Source organism: Crotalus tigris, unplaced genomic scaffold (assembly GCF_016545835.1).
Source record: "Crotalus tigris isolate CLP2741 ecotype Arizona unplaced genomic scaffold, ASM1654583v1 scf7180000019633.284382, whole genome shotgun sequence".
Classification (NCBI taxonomy): Eukaryota; Metazoa; Chordata; class Lepidosauria; order Squamata; family Viperidae; genus Crotalus; species Crotalus tigris.
Genome location: NW_024097630.1, coordinates 11,181 through 30,216, shown reverse-complemented (window position 1 = coordinate 30,216; position 19,036 = coordinate 11,181). Strand labels below are relative to the sequence as shown.

At 43.1% G+C, this 19,036-nt stretch overlaps 2 protein-coding genes across 4 annotated transcripts in view; one reads left to right on the top strand and one right to left on the bottom strand.

The window, feature by feature from the left end:
* ANKRD42 (ankyrin repeat domain 42) overlaps positions 1-4,281 on the top strand; it is a 29,801-nt gene extending 25,520 nt beyond the window's left edge. For all 3 annotated transcript variants that reach the window (XM_039363935.1, XM_039363932.1, XM_039363933.1), the window contains one exon: positions 2,672-4,281. In XM_039363935.1, the coding sequence (XP_039219869.1) occupies positions 2,672-2,818 (147 nt within the window). In that variant the 3' untranslated portion in view covers positions 2,819-4,281. The remainder of the gene's footprint in view (positions 1-2,671) is intronic.
* On the bottom strand, positions 3,706-18,300 carry CCDC90B (coiled-coil domain containing 90B). Its single transcript, XM_039363937.1, has 9 exons — positions 18,153-18,300; positions 16,545-16,664; positions 14,545-14,648; positions 12,261-12,362; positions 11,931-11,972; positions 10,922-10,993; positions 10,247-10,300; positions 7,745-7,859; positions 3,706-6,729 (listed from the first exon to the last, which is right to left on the bottom strand). The coding sequence occupies exons 1-9, from the start codon at positions 18,223-18,225 to the stop codon at positions 6,674-6,676; spliced, it is 738 nt and encodes a 245-aa protein (XP_039219871.1). The 5' UTR covers positions 18,226-18,300; the 3' UTR covers positions 3,706-6,673.
* Positions 18,301-19,036: the final 736 nt, after the last annotated feature.

Here is a 19,036-nt window from a genome sequence, read left to right as displayed (position 1 = left end):
CCCAAGATGACCCAAGAGATGAAACCAGGACTGGTTTCAAATGAAGTGGCATAATTTTGTCTTACATTGATAGGGGAGATTAAACAAAAAGAACCTTAAGATATCACTGGTTTTTTCATAACTGATAAAGGTGGACTTCTTACTCTGAAATTGTGACTTACACTGATGTCCCCTTTCTCTGTGGTTCTTCATCTAGTGTAGGACAAGAAGGGGCAGAACTGGGGGGGCAGAGTTAAAAGAGGTATCAGCCTAGAATCTCTACATAGCCACCAATGAACTAAGTTCAACATCCTTCGAGTGCCATTGACCCTTATCTAATTCTAACCAGGTGCTAATAAAAGTTGAGAAGACTTCCGTACTTAGGCTTTGGACAATAAATTGGTTTAATTGGACCTTCATGTGTGGACCAGATCTTTCCCATCTGATATTTGATCAGGTGGTCTCTTAGACATGGCACAATGGGAATTAAATTCTCTCATTCATTCAGCAGTTGGATGATGAATAATTACAATTTAGTGAACCACAACATCAGATGAACAAATACTAAAGAAGGCAATAACTTGCTTGTCTTGAAAGAGGAACTATTCTGTGTTTAAGAATGAATGTTTACGCTTAATTGCCAACTCCTTTCTTTTTTACTTTCAATATATGTTTAAACTCCTTTTCTCTCACTTTATTCTGACCAGCTTTCCTTCCGAGTTCCTTTAGCTTTCTTAACCGATGGAGATTTGAACAGTTAAAATTTTACCTGCGTTTTAACAGATCTATCCTAGAATCGCAGCTCTGCTGTATGGGAAATTAATCCGATAGCTGGGAGCCATTGCATATAGTAATAGTAGTAAAGTTGGAAGGGACCTTGGAGGTCATCTAGTCCAACCCCGTGCTCAGGCAGGAAACCCTACACCATTTCGGACAAATGGCTGCCAGTCTTTTCTTAAAAACTTCCAGTGTTGGAGCATCCACAGCTTCTGGAGGCAGGTTGTTCCACTGGTTAATTGTTCTCACTGTCAGGAAGTTTCTCCTTAGTTCTAGGTTGCTTCTCTCCTTGATTAGTTTCCACCCGTTGCTTCTTGTCCTGCCTTCAGGTGTTTTGAAGAATAGCTTGACTCCCTCTTCTTTGTGGCAGCCCCTGAGATATTGGGACACTGCTATCATGTCCCCCCTCGTCCTTCTCTTCATTAAACTAGACATACCCAATTCTAGCAACCGTTCCTTATATGTTTTAGCCTCCAGTCCCCTAATCATCTTTGTTGCTCTTCTCTGCACTCTGTACTCTGTAGCTGATGTTCCTCATCACCTTCCTTAGATATTGATGAATTCCTTCCGAACATTTGGTATCTGTAGTCCCAACGCACCTAGTGTGGAATAACTACCTTTTAGGGGTTTTGGGCCAGTCAGTTCCAGTTTTCTATCTCTTTAAAAATAATAATTTTTTTTGTGGAAAAGGAGTGTTAGTTAATCTGTTGGGAAGCTTTTCTAGTTGATGCTGTTGCATATATCCAGTTAGCTGATTTGGGGGGCTCTTGGTAAGTTTGATTTGGACCTGGTTAGTACTTACTGCTGGTTAAAAACCATCAGGGAATTCCAGGATGTAAGAACTTTGCCTGGGAACTGGAGGAAAACATTTCTGAACAAGGCAATAGCATAACACTCCCCTACTATTGCCAGGAAAACTATGTGGAGATACTCATGAGGTTGAAGAAATCTTGAGGCCATCTTTACTTTTAATACTGAATATAAAGGAGACCTCTGCTTTCAAGTTATTTTTCATTCTTGGAAAATGAATTCTCGTTTCCTGGCAACATTCTTCAGGCATGGCCTCGCCATTGCCTCCTTTCTAGGGCGGAGAGTGAACGACTGGCCCAAAGCCACCAAGCTGGCTTCGTGCCTAAGGTAGGATTAAAACTCACCATCTCCCCTTTTCCAGCCTGGTGCCTCAAGCACTAGGCCAATCTGGCTCTCTAATATTAAACGTAAAGAACATAAATAGACAAGTCAATTGGCTACTGCTTCCCTAGAAGTTAGAAGGCCAAATCTCTGTTGGCGTAACTCCTTTTAAAAGGTCCCTTTCAATTTCATTTCCTGCCAAAAGCCAAGAACAGGGGTAGGCAACCTTGACCCTTTTATGACTCGTGGACTTCAACTCCCAGAATTCCTGAGCCAGCCACCCTGAGGGGAAAGAGTTTCCAAGCTGAGCCATGCTGGCTCAGGAATTCTGGGAGTTGAAGTCCACGAGTCATGAAGGGGCCAAAGTTTCCTCATGCTGGCTCAGGAATTCTGGGAGTTGAAGTCCACAAGTCATGAAGGGGCCATAGTTCCCCCATGCTGGCTTAGGAATTCTGGGAATTGAAGTCCAAAAGTCATGAAGGGGCCATAGTTCCCCCATGCTGGCTCAGGAATTTTGGGAGTTGAAGTCCACGAGTCATGAAGGGACCAAGGTTTCCCCCCTGCTGGCTCAGAAATTCTGGGAGTTGTCACCAGTCATGAAGAGGCCACAGTTCCCCCATGCTGGCTCAAGAATTCTGGGAGTTGAAGTCCGCAAGTCATGAAGAGGCCACAGTTCCCCCATGCTGGCTCAGGAATTCTGGGAGTTGAAGTCCACAAGTCATAAAAGAGCCAAGGTTGCCTACCTCTGACCTAGAATGAGGTTAATTTCCAATGTCTCTTACAGGAATCATTGGCTTTTCCTAAAGAAGTATCTGACCCAGACAAAGCATCCTCCGATTTGCCTAAAGTGAGTTTTGACACCAAGAAAGAGAAGAAATTGAAGAAAAGGCCTCTCTTTAGCCCTGGAGGTGTGATTATAAAAAGATTCTAAGAAAAACAAGTAGTAAACATTTTACTCAAAGGAAAATTACATTCAGTTGGCTTCCCAGACAATCCTCAGCATGAAAGGTGAACTAACAATGCCAAATTCTTAACTAGTCAAAGCACGTCTGTTTTTTTGGCATCATAAATATATTGTCTTACCAGAATCTGAATGGAAAAAGTTTATTACGTATCACCTGTCTGTGTGCACAGGTCCACCTGTCGAAAATCAAGTGACATCTAAGCTTGCGTGGGTGTTGATTTAAGGAGGCATTTTTTTATGGCCCCATAGCCTGTGTCAACTTCCTCCTTCAAATTCCAGATTAATCCAAGCTCTTGAACATCATTTTTGTGCAACCTTTTAAATGTGAAATTTTCACAGCCCTCAGAATGAAATTCTTGTAGTTTGGAGGCAATCGTGCTTTTTAACCCGTTTTGAGCTTTCCAAATTTGGAAAGGCTGCCTCTGAACCAGGATGCCATTACAGGTAAGGGTTTTTAAAATGCACTGCTAATTATTGTACCCTGGCTTGTCATTAAATATTAACCTTTTTTTTAAAAAAAGAAAACTTCCAATGCTTATGTTGCCCCTTAGCCAAGGCTCAGTGAAATTTCTGCTGTACAGTGGAGACGCTAATAAACTCAACAATTTAATATGAGTGATGCATCTGTCTTATTGTACATCAGCAAGTCCAAGAACTCTGGCAGAGATGGTTGAAAATACAAGATTTGTTTGCTTCTACATGAAAACTTCTTCTAAAAAGGGGGGAAATTGGGAAAAATGGGCTTACAAGAATTCAAAGGAATTGCTGAAGGCCATCCTGGTGATATGAGACAGGTTGGTTCGCAAAGTGTAGGAAGGGACTGGACAATCAAGCAACTCTGGAATAATTGTAGCCATGTGGTCAGCAAATGTTTAATATTAAAACAGAGACATTCACTTCCAAGAACTTTGGTTTGTAAAATTCAGCAACAAGAATGATTTCTGAAGAAATTCACTTTCCTTGTGCTTTGGGGCCACTGTCCCAACCCACCTCCCTTCAACGTGTGAGAGTAAAAATACAATTATTTCTCCAACATCTGGAAAGCACAATAGGAGGCCAGACTATTTTATAGAACTACAAAACACAATACTGCATTAAAAAAACAAACAAACAATAACAATCTGTCTGATGCACGTATTTGAGGGGAATAAAGCAGCTGGCGATGCATACTTAAATCTTCCCTTCGCAAAGGAAAACATCTGGCAGCTTTAAGCACCCTGTATTTTGTGGATAACGCAAGATAAAAAGCAGAAAATATAGCTCTGGAAAGGAAGGTTTAAAGTTTCCTGGGAATTAATGTGGTATTTTAAAGGATATCTTCAGTAATAATAATAATAGTAAATCCTTCCTTTCTCTCGCTCACATCAGAGCTTCTGAAACTGTCTTTTCAACGTGATATCTCGATATTCTGGATGAATTGGGAAAGGCTAAAAAAAAAAAAAATCTAGAGCAGGTTAGATCAGAGACAAGATGTAGAAAACGTGATATCCTTATTAAGGCTCCAGATTCAACTCACCCTTTTGAACTAGCCTGGTGATGGGTAAGTTGCCCTCTGCATGGAATTGAAAATCAGCCCTTGTCAATAGTTGTACATCAGGGGTCCCCAAATCCGAGGCTGCGGCACAGGTACTTGTTAATGGCGCCCCAAAAACTGGCCTGCACAAGACCCATCTGTGCATGTGGGGATGCAGGCAGCGTGCAAAACCACACCCCCTTCTGGTCCACGGAAAAATCTCTCCACGGAACCGGTCCCTGGTGCCCAAAAGGTTGGGGGCCACTGTTGTATGTGGACACACCATTTTAGGTAAACACTCATTGGTTTAACTAATCCAATTCTATCACACAAAGCCAACCACTATGTGGCTTATGTACTGTTGGGAGAAAGCAGAGGCGTCAAAAATATAAATATTAGATTTTTCTTTTGACACCCCCCTTCCCCCTACAATGGAGCCATAACTTTGGAGCTTTTCTGCATTTGGCGGGGTGGGGATGGGGTTGTTAACCACCTACATGCTCGTCTTCCAGGCCTGGCTTGTCATTTTTGGAGTGTGTCGATGGCTACCAGGGACATTTAGCACTGTTGTGGAACCAGCAAAAGTTCTGAATATCAGACAACCAGCAACTGCAGTCTATAAACCCCAGATTTATGATTTCGTGTCTTGGGTAAATCCAGCTAATCAAGACTCATTCAATAAGTTAGGGCTAACAAGCCCGAGTGTCACATCAGTTTTTAAGCGAGTTGTGTTATGCTGGTAAGTGTTTTGACTTCCCCAAAACAGCCAATTGGTTAAAGCAGGGGTAGGCAACCTTGGCTCTTTTATGACTTGTGGACTTCAACTCCCAGAATTCCTGAGCCAGCCATGCTGAGGGGAAAGGGAGAGTTTCCAAGCTGAGCCATGCTGGCTCAGGAATTCTGGGAGAAGTCCACGCGTCATAAAAGAGCCAAGGTTGTCTACCCCAGGGTTAAGGTGAATCTAAACAACTCTTGATAAGAGAAGAAGAGTAATCTAGCAAGAGCATCACAGATTAACAAATGCACCCAATAGTTAAAACTTCTACCGGATTACCACAAAAGAGAATTCAAAGACTGCGGCATTTTGAAATTGCTCTGGCTTTCCTTCTGCCTTACAAACGGGGCTAAGCTAAATTTTAAAAGGCACCTTGGCTTTTTTTTTTTTGCTTAACTGAAAAAGGCCAAGATTTAGCAATAAAGCACCTCTTGACTCTCAAAAGGTCCCAGCGTTAGTTTCAGTCAACAATTGTAGGCTATCCTAGATCAGTGTTTCTCAACCTTTAAGATGAGTGGACTTCAACGCCCAGAATTCCCCTAGCCAGCCTTGTTAAAATTGCTCTAAGGTTGAGAAACACTGTCCTAGATCTTTCAGCCTTTTCTGAAACTATTATATATTTATTTATTTTTTTATGTCACCTATATCCCCTAGAAGGGATCCCGGGCGGCTTATAGATCCTCCAGCCTCCATGCCTCTCAGTTCCTGGAATTCCCAGCAAAAGTCAAGGCGATTAAGAGAATTCTGGGAGTTGAAGTCCATACGTTTGGTTGAAGAATGCCGGGGCAGAATTGCTACTATGCAATGCTGAGAATACCAACATAGAAAGGGCCTAGATTTCCAGTCTAGAATGGAATATAAGTAGCATTGTGTGTTCCGTGGGGGAAAAGAAAATTGCAATACATTCAGTCGTCTTAGACATTAAGGATAAACTAGTGTTTAAACATTCTCTGCTGGTTGGTTATCTCGTCCCAGGTGGGACGTGATCTCTAGTGCTGTTATGTATGAGGGCAACAGAACACCTGATGAGAAGAAATTTCTCCACCAGAAGCTCTAAACTCGGAGACACATTTGTGCAGAGAAAACAGTGGTTCTGCTGTTGGGACGTTCCAGATATGTTAGGGGTGCAGCTGTGTAAATTCTCAGCCAATCTGAATTCTCAAAGCTACAGTCCCAACTCAGCTGCAGTGGAGAGCAAGGAAATTCAACCCGAAGGACGAAGGCCAAGAAGATCAGGCTGGAGAAGAGAAAAACCAGCTGCAGTACATGACACGACAGCTGATTGCAGCTTTACCTCCCTTGTCTAGATCTTCAAGCGCCACAGATCTCTTGGGCTCCAGTAGATCACTCTTCAATTGGGCGCAAACTGTTTTGAGCGGTTTTGTCCAGAGCAATGGAGGATGAAAAAGATCACTGGCTGATGAAGGAAGGCTGAAAGGATCAGCCAGAAGAGGTTATCTCAGATATGTTGTAGGTGTCCAATTAGGAGTGTTTTTGCTCTGTCCTTTTTCTCTTCCTCCCATTGGAGGGCTTCTTATTTCCAAAACCGATAAAATCCCAAAGCAATAGCAAGGCAAGTGAAAACAGAGGCTGAAATTAAAAGGGGGAAAAAAAACGGTGAATGTTTTTGGGTTAAAAAGTTTCATGGAATTTGCCTTTGCCATTTGATACTAAAGAGCATCTCTGGAGGTCTTCAAACAGAGGTTGGATGGTCATCTTAGAGCTGTTTAGAGGACCCAGCATTAAAATGTACAAATTGGAAAGGATCATATGGGTCTACTAGTCCAAAGCCTTGCTCAGGGCAAGTATCCACTACTAAACCACTCCCAACAAATGTTCAACCAACTGCACTTGAAGAGCTCCACCACTGTCTGCAGAGGACCACAGAGATAACTTTGGAGAAGTTACACAGAGGAGGAGGAGGAGGAGGAAGAAGGAGGAGAAGAAGAAGAAGAAGAAGAAGAAGAAGAAGAAGAAGAAGAAGAAGAAGAAGAAGAAGAAGAAGAAGAAGAAGAAGAAGAAGAAAGAAGAAAGAAGAAAGAGGAGGAGGGGAAGAAGAAGAAGAAGAGGAAGAGAAGAAGAAAGAAGAAAGAGGAGGAGGAGGAGGAGGAGGAGGAGGAGGAGGAGGAGAAGAAGAAGAAGAAGAAGAAGAAGAAGAAGAAGAAGAAGAAGAAGAAGAAGAAGAAGAAGAAGAAGAAGAAGAAGAAGAAGAAGAAGAAGAAGAAGAATAAGAAGAAGAAGAAGAATAAGAAGAAGAAGAAGAAGAAGAAGAAGAAGAAGAAGAAGAAGAAGAAGAAGAAGAAGAAGAAGAAAGATTTGCTTCTCATCCAAGAAGCTTCTTCAGTTCTGACTGGCCAGAACTAAATCCTTCCATCCCCTCACCATCCAGTCAGAACTGAGGAAGCTTCTTGAATGAGAAGTGAAATGTCTTCTTCTTCCTCAAGGAGAAAACACTCCAGCTGCCTTTTGAAAAAGCACCTGAGAATCTCCACGGTATAGTATGGAATGGTGAAACCCTTCAGCAGCCAGAGCAAATGACGCCAGTTTGTTTCAGTTGCTAAGCATCCCACTTTGGAGGCTGGCCTTTAACGCACCAGGCACATACCTGCTAAGTAACGGATGGTTTCCAGCTTATTCGACTCCATGAGTGTTTTGAGAGCTGCAATTTCAGCATCAATCTTATTGTTGACTTCTGTAAGGGAACTGTTGGTGCTTGAATCCTAGAAGGACACACGGCATCATTTGGCACCCAAAAATGAGCAGCGCAGTTGGCAGAGACAGGAAATTTTCTCCCTGTGGCTTAGGGTGGCATCAACATCCTTTGTAACAGAATAACAGAGTTGGAAGGGACCTGGGAGGTCTTGTAGTCCAACCCTCTCAAGCAGGAAACCCTATACCAGGGATAGGCACCTTAGCTCTTTTATGACTCGTGGACTTCAACTCCCAGAATTCCTGAGCCAGCTATGCTGGCTGAGGAATTCTGGGAGTTGAAGTCCACAAGTCATGAAGGGGCCAAGGTTTCCCCCATGCTGGCTGAGGAATTCTGGGAGTTAAAGTCCACAAGTCATGAAGGTGCCAAAGTTTTCCCCATGGCTGGCTCAGGAATTATGGGAGTTGAAGTCCACGAGTCATAAAAGAGACAAGGTTGCCTACCCCTGCCCTATACCAGTGATGGCGAACCTTTTAGAGACCGAGTGCCCCAAAACCGCCCTCACCCCCACCCCTCCCCTGCTCCACCCCCGCTCTACCCTGTCCTGCCCCCCAGCCCACCCCTGCTCCATCCCCACCCCGCCCACCCGCAGGGCCACTCACCGCCTCCACGGCCTGCCGCAGATCGCCCAGGCGGCCCAGCAGCGCCATGGTGGCCACGCCCTCCGCCCGCGCCCCACAGCATTAACTGTGCGTGATGGCAGCGTCTTGTCCCTGCTGCCCGGCTGCCATGCTCTTTGGCTATGCTACTCCATGCAGACTGCACTCGGGAGCGACTCTCCTCCAGGGGGGGGCTGCTGTTAGGGGGAGGGGCCGTGGGGGGAGGCGGGGCTGGGGCAACGGTGCACATGCCCACAGAGAGGGCTCTGAATGCCACCTCTGGCACATGTGTCATAGGTTCGCCACCACTGCCCTATACCATTTCAGACAAATGGTTGTCCAATGAGCCGAGGTGGCGCAGCAGTTAGAGTGCAGTACTGCAGGCCACTTTAGCTGACTGTGTTCAGCAGGTCAGCGGTTCAAATCTCACCGGCTCTTCCATCCTTCCGGGGTAGGTAAAATGAGGACCCAGATTGTTGGGGGCAATGTAAATATATATATATACATTGCTTACTGGTGTACACCGCTTAGAGAGTGCTTGCACTTAAAGCGGTATATAAGTCTCATAAATAAAATAAATAAAAATAAATAAATCTCTTCTTAAAAATCTCCAGTGTTGGAGCACCCACAACCTCTGGAGGCAGGTTGTTCCACTGGTTAATTGTTCTTGCTCTTAAGAAATTTCTCCTTAGTTCTAGATTGGTTCTCTCTTTAATCAGTTTCCATCCGTTGCTTCCTGTTCTGTTTTCAGATGTTTTGGAAAATAGATTGACAACCTCCCCTCTTTTTTGTGGCAGTCCCTGATCAGGAATCAACTAACCAAGAATTAGCTAACTTTGGATACTAGGAAAAAGTTATTTCTGTTCTGTCAGGTTATTTAAAATGTACACATTGCCTTCTGTCACGTTGCTACCTACTACAAATGTACAGGCAGTCCTTGACTTACAACTAAAATTGGGAACAGAATTTCCATTGCTAAGCAAAGTGATTGCTAAGTGAGTTATGTTGCAATTTTACCACTTCTTTTCCTACGGTTTTAAAGGAATCACTGCAGTTGTTAAAGTGAATCCAGGGGAAAAAAATACAACACTCTTTATTAGTGAAAGTCAGCAGATAGAAATACCTAACTAAGTTTGGGTGTTCTCAGAAAAACTAAGCAAGATCAGACCAGGCTAATATTGGGATGAGATACCACAAGGAAATCCCAAGATTGCCTGCTAGATTAGACTACCCTAGTTTAGAAAGTTGAAAACACACCCTAGAAGATAGCTAGTAACAAACCATTTCCATGTTTTTGGCCAAAAAACCTGGTTGGGTCCTTGGATTGACCGGAAGCCAATCTTGATTGGAGGGGGATTTAACTTTCCACTAATGTAAAATATGTATCTCTTGTTATTCATCCAAAAAAGTGAGCTTGAGAATATAAACAACAGAAACCCAAATATAAACCACTAGTTTACAGAAACCAGATGGCTGGGGAATTCTGGGAGTTGAAAGTCCACAGATCCTTCAAGTTGCCAAGATTGAGAAAAACTGCTTTAGATTGTGGATTTTTTATTCCCCAGAATTCCAATCCTGTCACGGCAACTGAAGAGAATTCTAGGAATTGGAGTCAGAGAACTGGAAGGCTGACAGGGAAGGAGAAGCAGGTCTGTGAGAATCAAATGGAGATGCTAAATAGAAGGGGACAAATGGAGATTTTTGTCCTGCAACCCCTGTTTCCTGCAAACCAACAGATGTATTTCAAATCAAATAAAGAGTATTTAGAATTTGGAATAAAAGTGGTTCAAACTCATACCTTTTTATGAAATTCTGTTGAGGCTTCCATCAGCTTTCTTTCCTGATCTGTGAACTGGAGAATTAGAAAAAGGAAGAAAAACATTTTTTTAAAAAAGCAGGAATACAGAATCAGATCAAAAAGTACAGTTCGTTCTTGACTTGCAAGCATTCATTTAGTGCAGGGGTCTTCAAACTTGGCCCTTTTATGACTTGTGGACTTCAACTCCCAGAATTCCTCAGCCAGTATGGGGGAACTAAGGGCCCTTCATGACTTGTGGACTTCAACTCCCAGAATTCCTCAGCCAGCATGGGGGAACTATGGCCCCTTCATGACTTGTGGACTTCAACTCCCAAAATTCCTCAGCCAGCATGTCTAGCTAAGGAATTCTGGGAGTTGAAGTCCACAAGTCATGAAGGGGCCAAGTTTGAAGACCCCTGATTTAGTGACTGTTCACAGTTACAATGACATGGTTACAATGACAAGCAGTCAGTGGGAGAAGCCGGATTTGCTTAATGTCCACATGATTCACTTAATGACCACATGATTCACTTAACAACTGTGGCAAAAAAAAGATAGTAAAATGGAGACAAATTGTCACTTGACAATTGCCTTGTTTAGTAACAGAAATGTGGAGTTCCATCGTGGTTGCAAGTCAATGGTAAGAAAAAAAAATACCAACATGGAACTACTCACCATATCGGTCACTCTGCTTCTCTCCAAATTGATGTCGAGCTTGTTTTCTGCTTTGATTTGATTAATTTCATTCTTTAAAAAGGGAGAGAAAAACACGCCCCTCTCAATTTTAGGAAGCAAAAACAGAATATTCTTTTCCTGAATTTTCAAGCCTGCCTGAAAATTCTATTTCTCTTTGGAGATCTTGCTATTTGAAACCCAGGGCCGAATCTAGGCAAAAGAAGGACTAGGGGTGACGTGACAGCAATATTCCAGTGTTTAAGGGGCTGCCACAAAGAAGAGGGAGTCAAGCTATTCTCCAAAGCATCTGAAGGCAGGACAAGAAACAATGGATTGAAACTAATCCAGGAGAGAAGCAACCTGGAATTAAGGAGAAACTTCCTAACAGTGAGGACAATCAACCAGTGGAACAGCTCGCCTTCAGATGTTGTGGGTGTTCCATCACTGGAGGTTTTTAAGAAGAGACTGGACAGCCATTTGTCTGGAATGGTATAGGGCAGGGGTAGGCAACCTTGGCTCTTTTATGACTAGTGGACGTCAACTCCCAGAATTCCTGAGCCAGCCATGCTAGCCCAGGAATTCTGGGAGTTGAAGTCCATGAGTCATAAAAGAGCCAAGGTTGCCTACCCCTGGTATAGGGGTTCCTGCTTGAGCAGGGGGTTGGACTAGAAGACCTCCAAGGTCCTATTCTGATTGAAATTTGATTTCAGTACCTTGTGTAAGATCCTCATTTCCCCTTTCCTGCTGTTGCACAGTTGTGACTAGCATCTTTATTTAAAGTTATTATTTACTCTTCAGTTACAGCACCTGGCAGAATGCCACAGGGCTGGGTGGGGGCCTTGCTCAAGGTTTCCCAAAGGCACAGGTGGTTTAGGTGGGGCTCCAGCTGTGTAGCAAAACCAAGAGGACCAGATTTTCTTGAATGAAAAGATTGTCTACAACTATTTTTTAAAAGTAGGTATAGCTCCATCCTAAAACCTAAGAGTTGGGCTGAGTCCGTTCTACTTACCATTAGTTGCTGTTTAACTTGATCCAATTCAATTTTCATTTTCTAAGGAAGAGAGGGAGAAAGCAGAGGAACAGCGGATGGTATAAAGGAAGTGTAACAGCACAATATATGTTAAATTTCACAGCCGCCTTCACACGTTTGAGCAATGATGCAGCTGCTTTAAAGGGCTGCAACCAGCCATTCCGTTCATGCCCCCACAAACTCTTGCTTGGGACTGAATTTGAAACACTGCCCGTAACATGTAAAATCTGAAAATGTCGGTTTTGCAGAATACCTTCACAAGCTAAACAAATAAGGCTCAGGGCATTTTGGGGGGGGGGGGAATAATACCTCGTTTTCTGCTCTCAAATTGGCAAACTCGCTCTTCTCAAGAATGACCATATCCTTGCGAATGGAATCCAGATGAAACATTATCTGCTGCAAAGTTATTTCCTAAAACATAAAATAAAAATACACTATATCGGGGTAGGCAACCTTGGCTCTTTTGTGACTCGTGGACTTCAACTCCCAGAATTCCTGAGCCAGCATGGCTCAGCTTGGAAACCTTTCCCTTTTCCCTCAGCATGGCTGCCTCAGGAATTCTGGGAGTTGAAGTCCACGAATCATGAAGGGGCCAAAGTTTTGCCCACGCTGGCTCAGGAATTCTGGGAGTTGAAGTCCACGAGTTATAAAAGAGCCAAGGTTGCCTACCCCTGCCCTATATAAACACACAAAATTTTCAAGGCATCTTAAATATTCCTTGTTTTCCGGCAGGATATTTAATTGATGAGACGGGAATATGTCAGAAGAACGTTCTGTGTAATGATAACATGTTTGATGGGAAATTTTGGAGAAGCAGTGGCAAACTTCATACACTGTATTTATACATTATACAAACACATATACATATATACACATTTTTATACATTATATACAAACATATACATGTATACACAGACTTTTTAAGGCACATATCTAATGTCAGGACAATTAGATCTCAAAATGTTTTGCGCACACTTCTAGGGGTTCCCGTAGGGGTGACATTTTTACAAGGCCATCTCACTGCCTTGTAAAAACGTCACAGTCACATGTTCTGTTTGGAGTGGAATGATCAAGGTTCAAGTTTCACAGGATGATTTAGGATCAATCACTTTCTCTTGGGGGTGCAGTGGCTAAAGACGTTGAGCTTATCAGCTGGAAAGCTGACAGCCTGGGTTTGAGATCTGAGCACTGTAAGACGGGGTGAGCTCCCGTTCCTTGTTCCAGCTCCTGTTCACCTGGTAGTTCGAAAGCATGCAAATGCGAGTAGATTAATAGGTATTCCTTCAGTGGGAAAGTAACTGTGTTCTGGGTGCCTTGGCATATAGTCATATTGGCTACATGACCACGGAAGCATCTTCGGACAACGCTGGCTCCCTCGGTCAAGAAATGGAGATGAGCAGCGCCCTCTAGAGTCAGACAGAGGACATCTTTTCCCCTTTACCTTACTTCCTCTTATTCACATCTGTACATTTTTATAGAGAAAGGTGATTCCTATATTATCGACCCTAAATTCTTGGTAAAAAAGCCAGAAAATCTAAAAGTTCAAAATATCCCTGCAAGAAACAACTGGCTTTCCAACTTGGGAGAACAAGGCTGTACTTAAGCTATGCATTGCCTAAATAATTATGAAGACGGTTGCGAAGATTATGTCAAGATTACAAGGTAGTCCTCAACTTACAATAATGTGTATAGCGGCCGTTTGAAAATACAACAGTTTTGAAAAGAGTGACTTGTAGCAGATCCTCACACAACTGTTGCAGCATCCCCACCATCCCAATGGCTGCATGTCAAGGTAATGATTTAGAAGCTAACCAGCTTGTATAATGTGAGATGAACGATGCAATGTTAGGAATGACTCAGCAGGAGTCTGTATCCCTTTAAGAGTTTGAGTATAAAAGGGAAGGCCTTGCTGGAGTCTTTCTCTCTTGTCCCTTTCCTGCTGAACTGCCGTGTGTTGGAGTTTGCTGTATCACCCCGTGTATGTATTTTGTTTCTAGTGTATATTTGTAGATGGTATAATATAAACCACCATTTAAATACAAACCACTGTGTACTGTACTGGGTTACCTCAGTGTAATAAGACTGTGCATGCTCAGAAGAGGGAGGAAGAGGGAAGTAAGAGAGGAAGTTAGAGGGGGGATACGGTTTGGGGGGAAATGGCTGAGCAATACCGAAAGTTGTGTGTATAAATTTATTTTAATTTTTATCTGAAGTATTTTGTAAGAGTGTAATGAAAAAGGGAAAATAAAAACTTTTTACAAAAAAAACAAAAAACTGTGCATGCTCTGACACTGCAGCATCCCAGTGTGTGTGTGATCTCACCATTTCCAACCTTCCCTGTTGGCTCCCACCAAGCAAAGTCAATGGGGGAATCCAGATCTGCTTAACAACCATGTCATTCATTCAACGGCCGCAGTGATTCGCTTAACAACCATAGTTAAAGTATCATAAAATCAAGTGCGGCTCATTTAACCCCCGCCTTGTTCAACAACAGAAAATCTGGTACCAATTGTGGTTGTAGGTTGAGGATACTACCTGTATTTAAGGCCCATAAAAAGTGAGAAATCCAAGGAATAACCCATCGGTTGGTTACCTGTTGGGCTTGTGTTACCATATCCTTGTAGACAGTGTCCAGGCTGACCGATGACAAACTCATTAATGCCGAGACAACCGTTTCAGCCTGTTCTTTTGCAAACCCTGTTGAGTATATAAAGTACACCGTAATCTACTCAATTCAGAGTTTGGGTTAACAAATTGAAAAGCAGAACTCCATTTTTTCCCCCTTATCCTTCTAATAATCCATAAGGTTTTATGCTACTTGTTCTCAACGCCAATACCTCAGGGACCTTATTAGGGCTTGGAAGCTAAGCAGGGTCGGGACTGGTTAAGATTTGGATGGGAAGCAGCCAAGGAATCTCAGGACGAGTTAGACAAGAAAGTTAAAGCAAGAAAATTGAGAAACATTTCAGAAGACAGCGATGGGAAACCAAGTCCATGATAATGACGAGAAAACTGCACAAAAAGTCCTCAACTTACAAACAGTTCATTTAGTGACCGCTCACAGTTAGAACGGCACTGAACAAGTGGCTTACGATCATTTTTCACACTTTTGACTGTTGTAGCATCCTCACGATCCCTTGCTGAAAATTCAGATTCTTGGCAACTGATTCATATTTGTGACGGTTGCAGTGTCCTGGGGCGTCACATGATCCCCTTTTGTGACCTTCTGACAAGCAAAGTTGACGGGGAAAGCCAGATTGACTTAACAACCATGTTACTAACTTAACTAATGCAGCGATTCACTTAACAACTGTGGCAAGAAAGGTCATAAAATGGGGCAAAATTCACTTAACAACTGTCTCGCTTAGCAACAGAAATTTTGGGCTCCAATGTGGTCGTATGCCGAGGATTATCTGTAAGGTAGTGATGTTCCTTCTTAAGCAATACAGGTAGTCCTTGACTTACAACCATTCATTTAGTGACTGTTCAAAGTTAAAAAAAAAAAGGGGGGGGGACTTTCAATGGTCCATACATTTCCTATCATCACACAATCCCCCAGAGTCACAGGATCAAAATTTGCGTGCTTTGCAACCGGTATTATCGTATTTATGACGCCTGCAGCGTCCTGGGCTCATGCAACTGCCACTTGAGACCGTCTCACCAAGCTTCCGACAAATAGTCAATGGGAGAAGTCAGATTCCCTTAGCAACTGTGTGATTCATTTAACAACTGCAGCAATTCACTTAACAACTGTGGCAAAAAAATTTTTTTTTTACCATGCCTCAATGACTGCCTTGCCTAGCAGTGGAAATTCTGTCCCTATTGTGGTTGTTAAGTTGAGGGTTATCTGTCAGAAGGATCTTGTGGAGGGCTGATGCCACCCAATGAAGGATCCCACCCATAAGTCAACACTCAGTGTTGAAAGATATTCAGAGATAGAATAATGGTGGTGGCCCAGTGGTTAGAATGCAGTATTGCAGGTTAAATTCTGCCCACAGTCTGGAGTTCGATCCTGACGGAACTCAAGGTTGACTCTGCCTTCCACCCTTCCGAGGTCAGTAAAATGAGGACCCAGATGGTTGGGGGCAAGAGGCTGACTCTGTGAACCACTTGGAGAGGACTGTAAAGCACTGTGAAGTGGTATATAAATGCTATTGGGAAGGGAGGGAGGGAGGGAGGGATGGTGTCGCAGTGGTTAGAATGCAGTACTGCAGGCTAACTCTGCCAACTGCCCGTAGTTTGATCCAGACCGGCTCAAAGTTAACTCCGCTTTCCATCCTTCCGAGGTTGGTAAAATGAGACCCAGATTGATGGGGGGAAATAGGCTGACGTTGAAAACTGCTTAGAGCAGTGTTTCTCAACCTTAACAATTTTAAGGCATGTGGACTTCAATTCCCAGAATTCCACAGCCAGCATTGCTGGCTGTGGAATTCTGGGAGTTGAAGCCCACATGCCTTAAAATTGTCAAGATTGAGAAACACTGGCTTAGAGAGTGCTATAAAGCACTGTGAAGTGGTATATAAGTCTCAGTGCTATTGCTACTACACGGAGGAAAGTTCTCTTAGACACTGTTCACTGGAGATGTTTGCTCACCATGGGCTTCTAGATCTCGCACAAGACGATGGGTATCGAAGGTGAGTTTCCGTTGCTCCAGCGGAGTTATTTCGACTCTTCTCATATCGTACGAGTGCGCTGAGGCCGAAGCAGCAAAACCTGAGAAGCATGGTATGGTTGAGTTGTCTGCTTATGTCAGGGGTAGGCAACCTTGGCTCTTTTATGTCTCGTGGACTTCAACTTCCAGAATTCCTGAGCCAGCCATGTTGGCTGAGGAATTCTGGGAGTTGAAGTCCACGAGTCATAAAAGAGCCAAGGTTGCCTACCCCTGGCTTATGTCAAATAACATTTGATCATCTTCTAAGGCAGTGTTTCTCCACCTCAGCAAACTTAAGATGTGTGGACTCCAACTCCTAGAATTCCCCAGCCAGCCTGCTAGTTGGAGAATTCTGGGAGTTGAAGTCCAGACATCTTAAAGTTGCTGAGGATGAGAAATACTACTCTAAGGTAAATGACGAAAAAAAAACCACATGCATTTTCCCTTGGAATCCTATTGCATTTACAGGACATCCTCACAGGTGAGCACATACCTTGGTTTTGCAATTGAAATCTCTGTATAACTCTCCCTAACTCTCCTCCCTATAGTTTGAAAAAAATATCCATTATTAAGGTTGCTTCGAAGATGTTTTCAAAAATGTATTGTAGAAAAGAGACATGTCTTGTCTTGGTGGAGCTTGGTGGAAATTAGGACCTGGCCTCCCTCCTTTTTGGTTGATTTTGGTTGGTCTCAAACGACTAAGCTGGGTTGGACCGATTAACGTTTGGATGGGAGACCACCAGAAAGTTCAAACTATCTATACTGAAGTCAGATAAAGTCTTCTTCTGAAAAAAAGCAGCGGCAGCAAATAATTTCTTGGAGAATTTCCGTGATGAATTCAGCATGATTCAAGGCAGTGTGTATGTGTGTGTGTGTGTGCATGTATATGTGTGTCCAACATGCATCTCAAGTCCCATAATTCCCAACTAGCCAACGCAGATGGAGTCTCTTATTCCTCATCCATCCATTACAGCACCTTCTCCCAACCCAGGATTCTACATCTGTGTTGGATTTCCACTGCCCATGATCCCCAGCCAGCAAACAGGTCAATTGGGTGTGTGTGTATGTATATGCAATATATATTTGTTGCATCTATCATCTGTCTGTCTGTCTGTCTGTCTGTCTGTCTGTCTATCTATCTATCTATCTATCTATCTATCTATCTACCTGTCTATCATCTATCTATCAATCAATCTATCATCTATCTATCTATCTATCTATCTATCTATCTATCTATCTATCTATCTATCTATCTATCTATCTATCTATCTATCTATCTTGAAGACGCAACAAAGCACAAACTAAATGCAAACTAATATATATCTGAACTGAGTTTTAAAAGTAGCTTTAACACAAGTTGGATTTTGTTTCAATAGATTGGATTAATATCAGATGTGATATTTCAGAATATTTCTCAGATATAATTCTCAGAAAGCAAGCCAAACAGTAACATAGTTTGGAAATAAAACCAAGAGAAATACACTGGCTTTCTCGGTTTATCAGATTGCAAAGCGAAGCATTCCTGGTTAATAGACTAAAAGTTCTCTCACCTCTGAATCGTGTAGAAAAGCCGTGGATGTCCCGCAACAACAACCTCAGGCCCCTGGAACTAATTTGCAGCATCTTCCCACCGGCCTCTGGCTGGAAAGACAGAATCTACACCAAAAGACACCAAAGCAAGTCTAAAAAAAGAGCGACTTCCGGTCTGGAACCCCGTGGCTCTCTGGGAAATGTAGTTTTTATGTGACCGGCGTTCTCTCTCTCTCTCTCTCTCTCTCTCTCTCTCTCTCTCTCTCCCCCCCCCCTCTGGCCTCAAAGCACGGTGGGAAATGTATGCCGAGCGGACTCGTACTCGTAGAAGGGAGGAAACCAGGCAATGTTAGCTGCAAAATCCCGACCACTAGATGGCAGCAAAGAGCCAATACATTCTAATTTTTCTCTCTTTCCCTCCCTCCCTCCCTCTCCCTCTTTCATTCTCATTCTCTTTCTTTCATTCTTTCTCTCTCTTTCATTCTCTTTCATTCTCTCTCTTTCTCTCCCTCCCTCCCTTTCCCTCTCCCTCTTTCATTCTCATTTTCTCTTTCTTTCATTCTCTCTCTATCTCTTTCATTCTCTCTCTCTCCCTCCCTCCCTCCCTCCCTCCCTCCTAAAATAGGGTTAGGGTTTGGAATGATGATGATGATGATGATGATGTCTTTGCTGTTCAGAAGGTTGCAAAAGGAGATCACATGACCCCGGGACACGGCAACCGTCATAAATATGAGTCAGTTGCCAAGCATCCGAATTTTGATCACATGACCATGGGGAGGCTGCAACGGTCGTAAGTGTGAACAACGGTCCTTCCTAAGTCACTGTTTTCAGTACTGTTGCAACTTCAAACGGTCACTAACTGAACTGTTGTAAATCGAGGACTATCTGTAGTGAATAAGTCTTA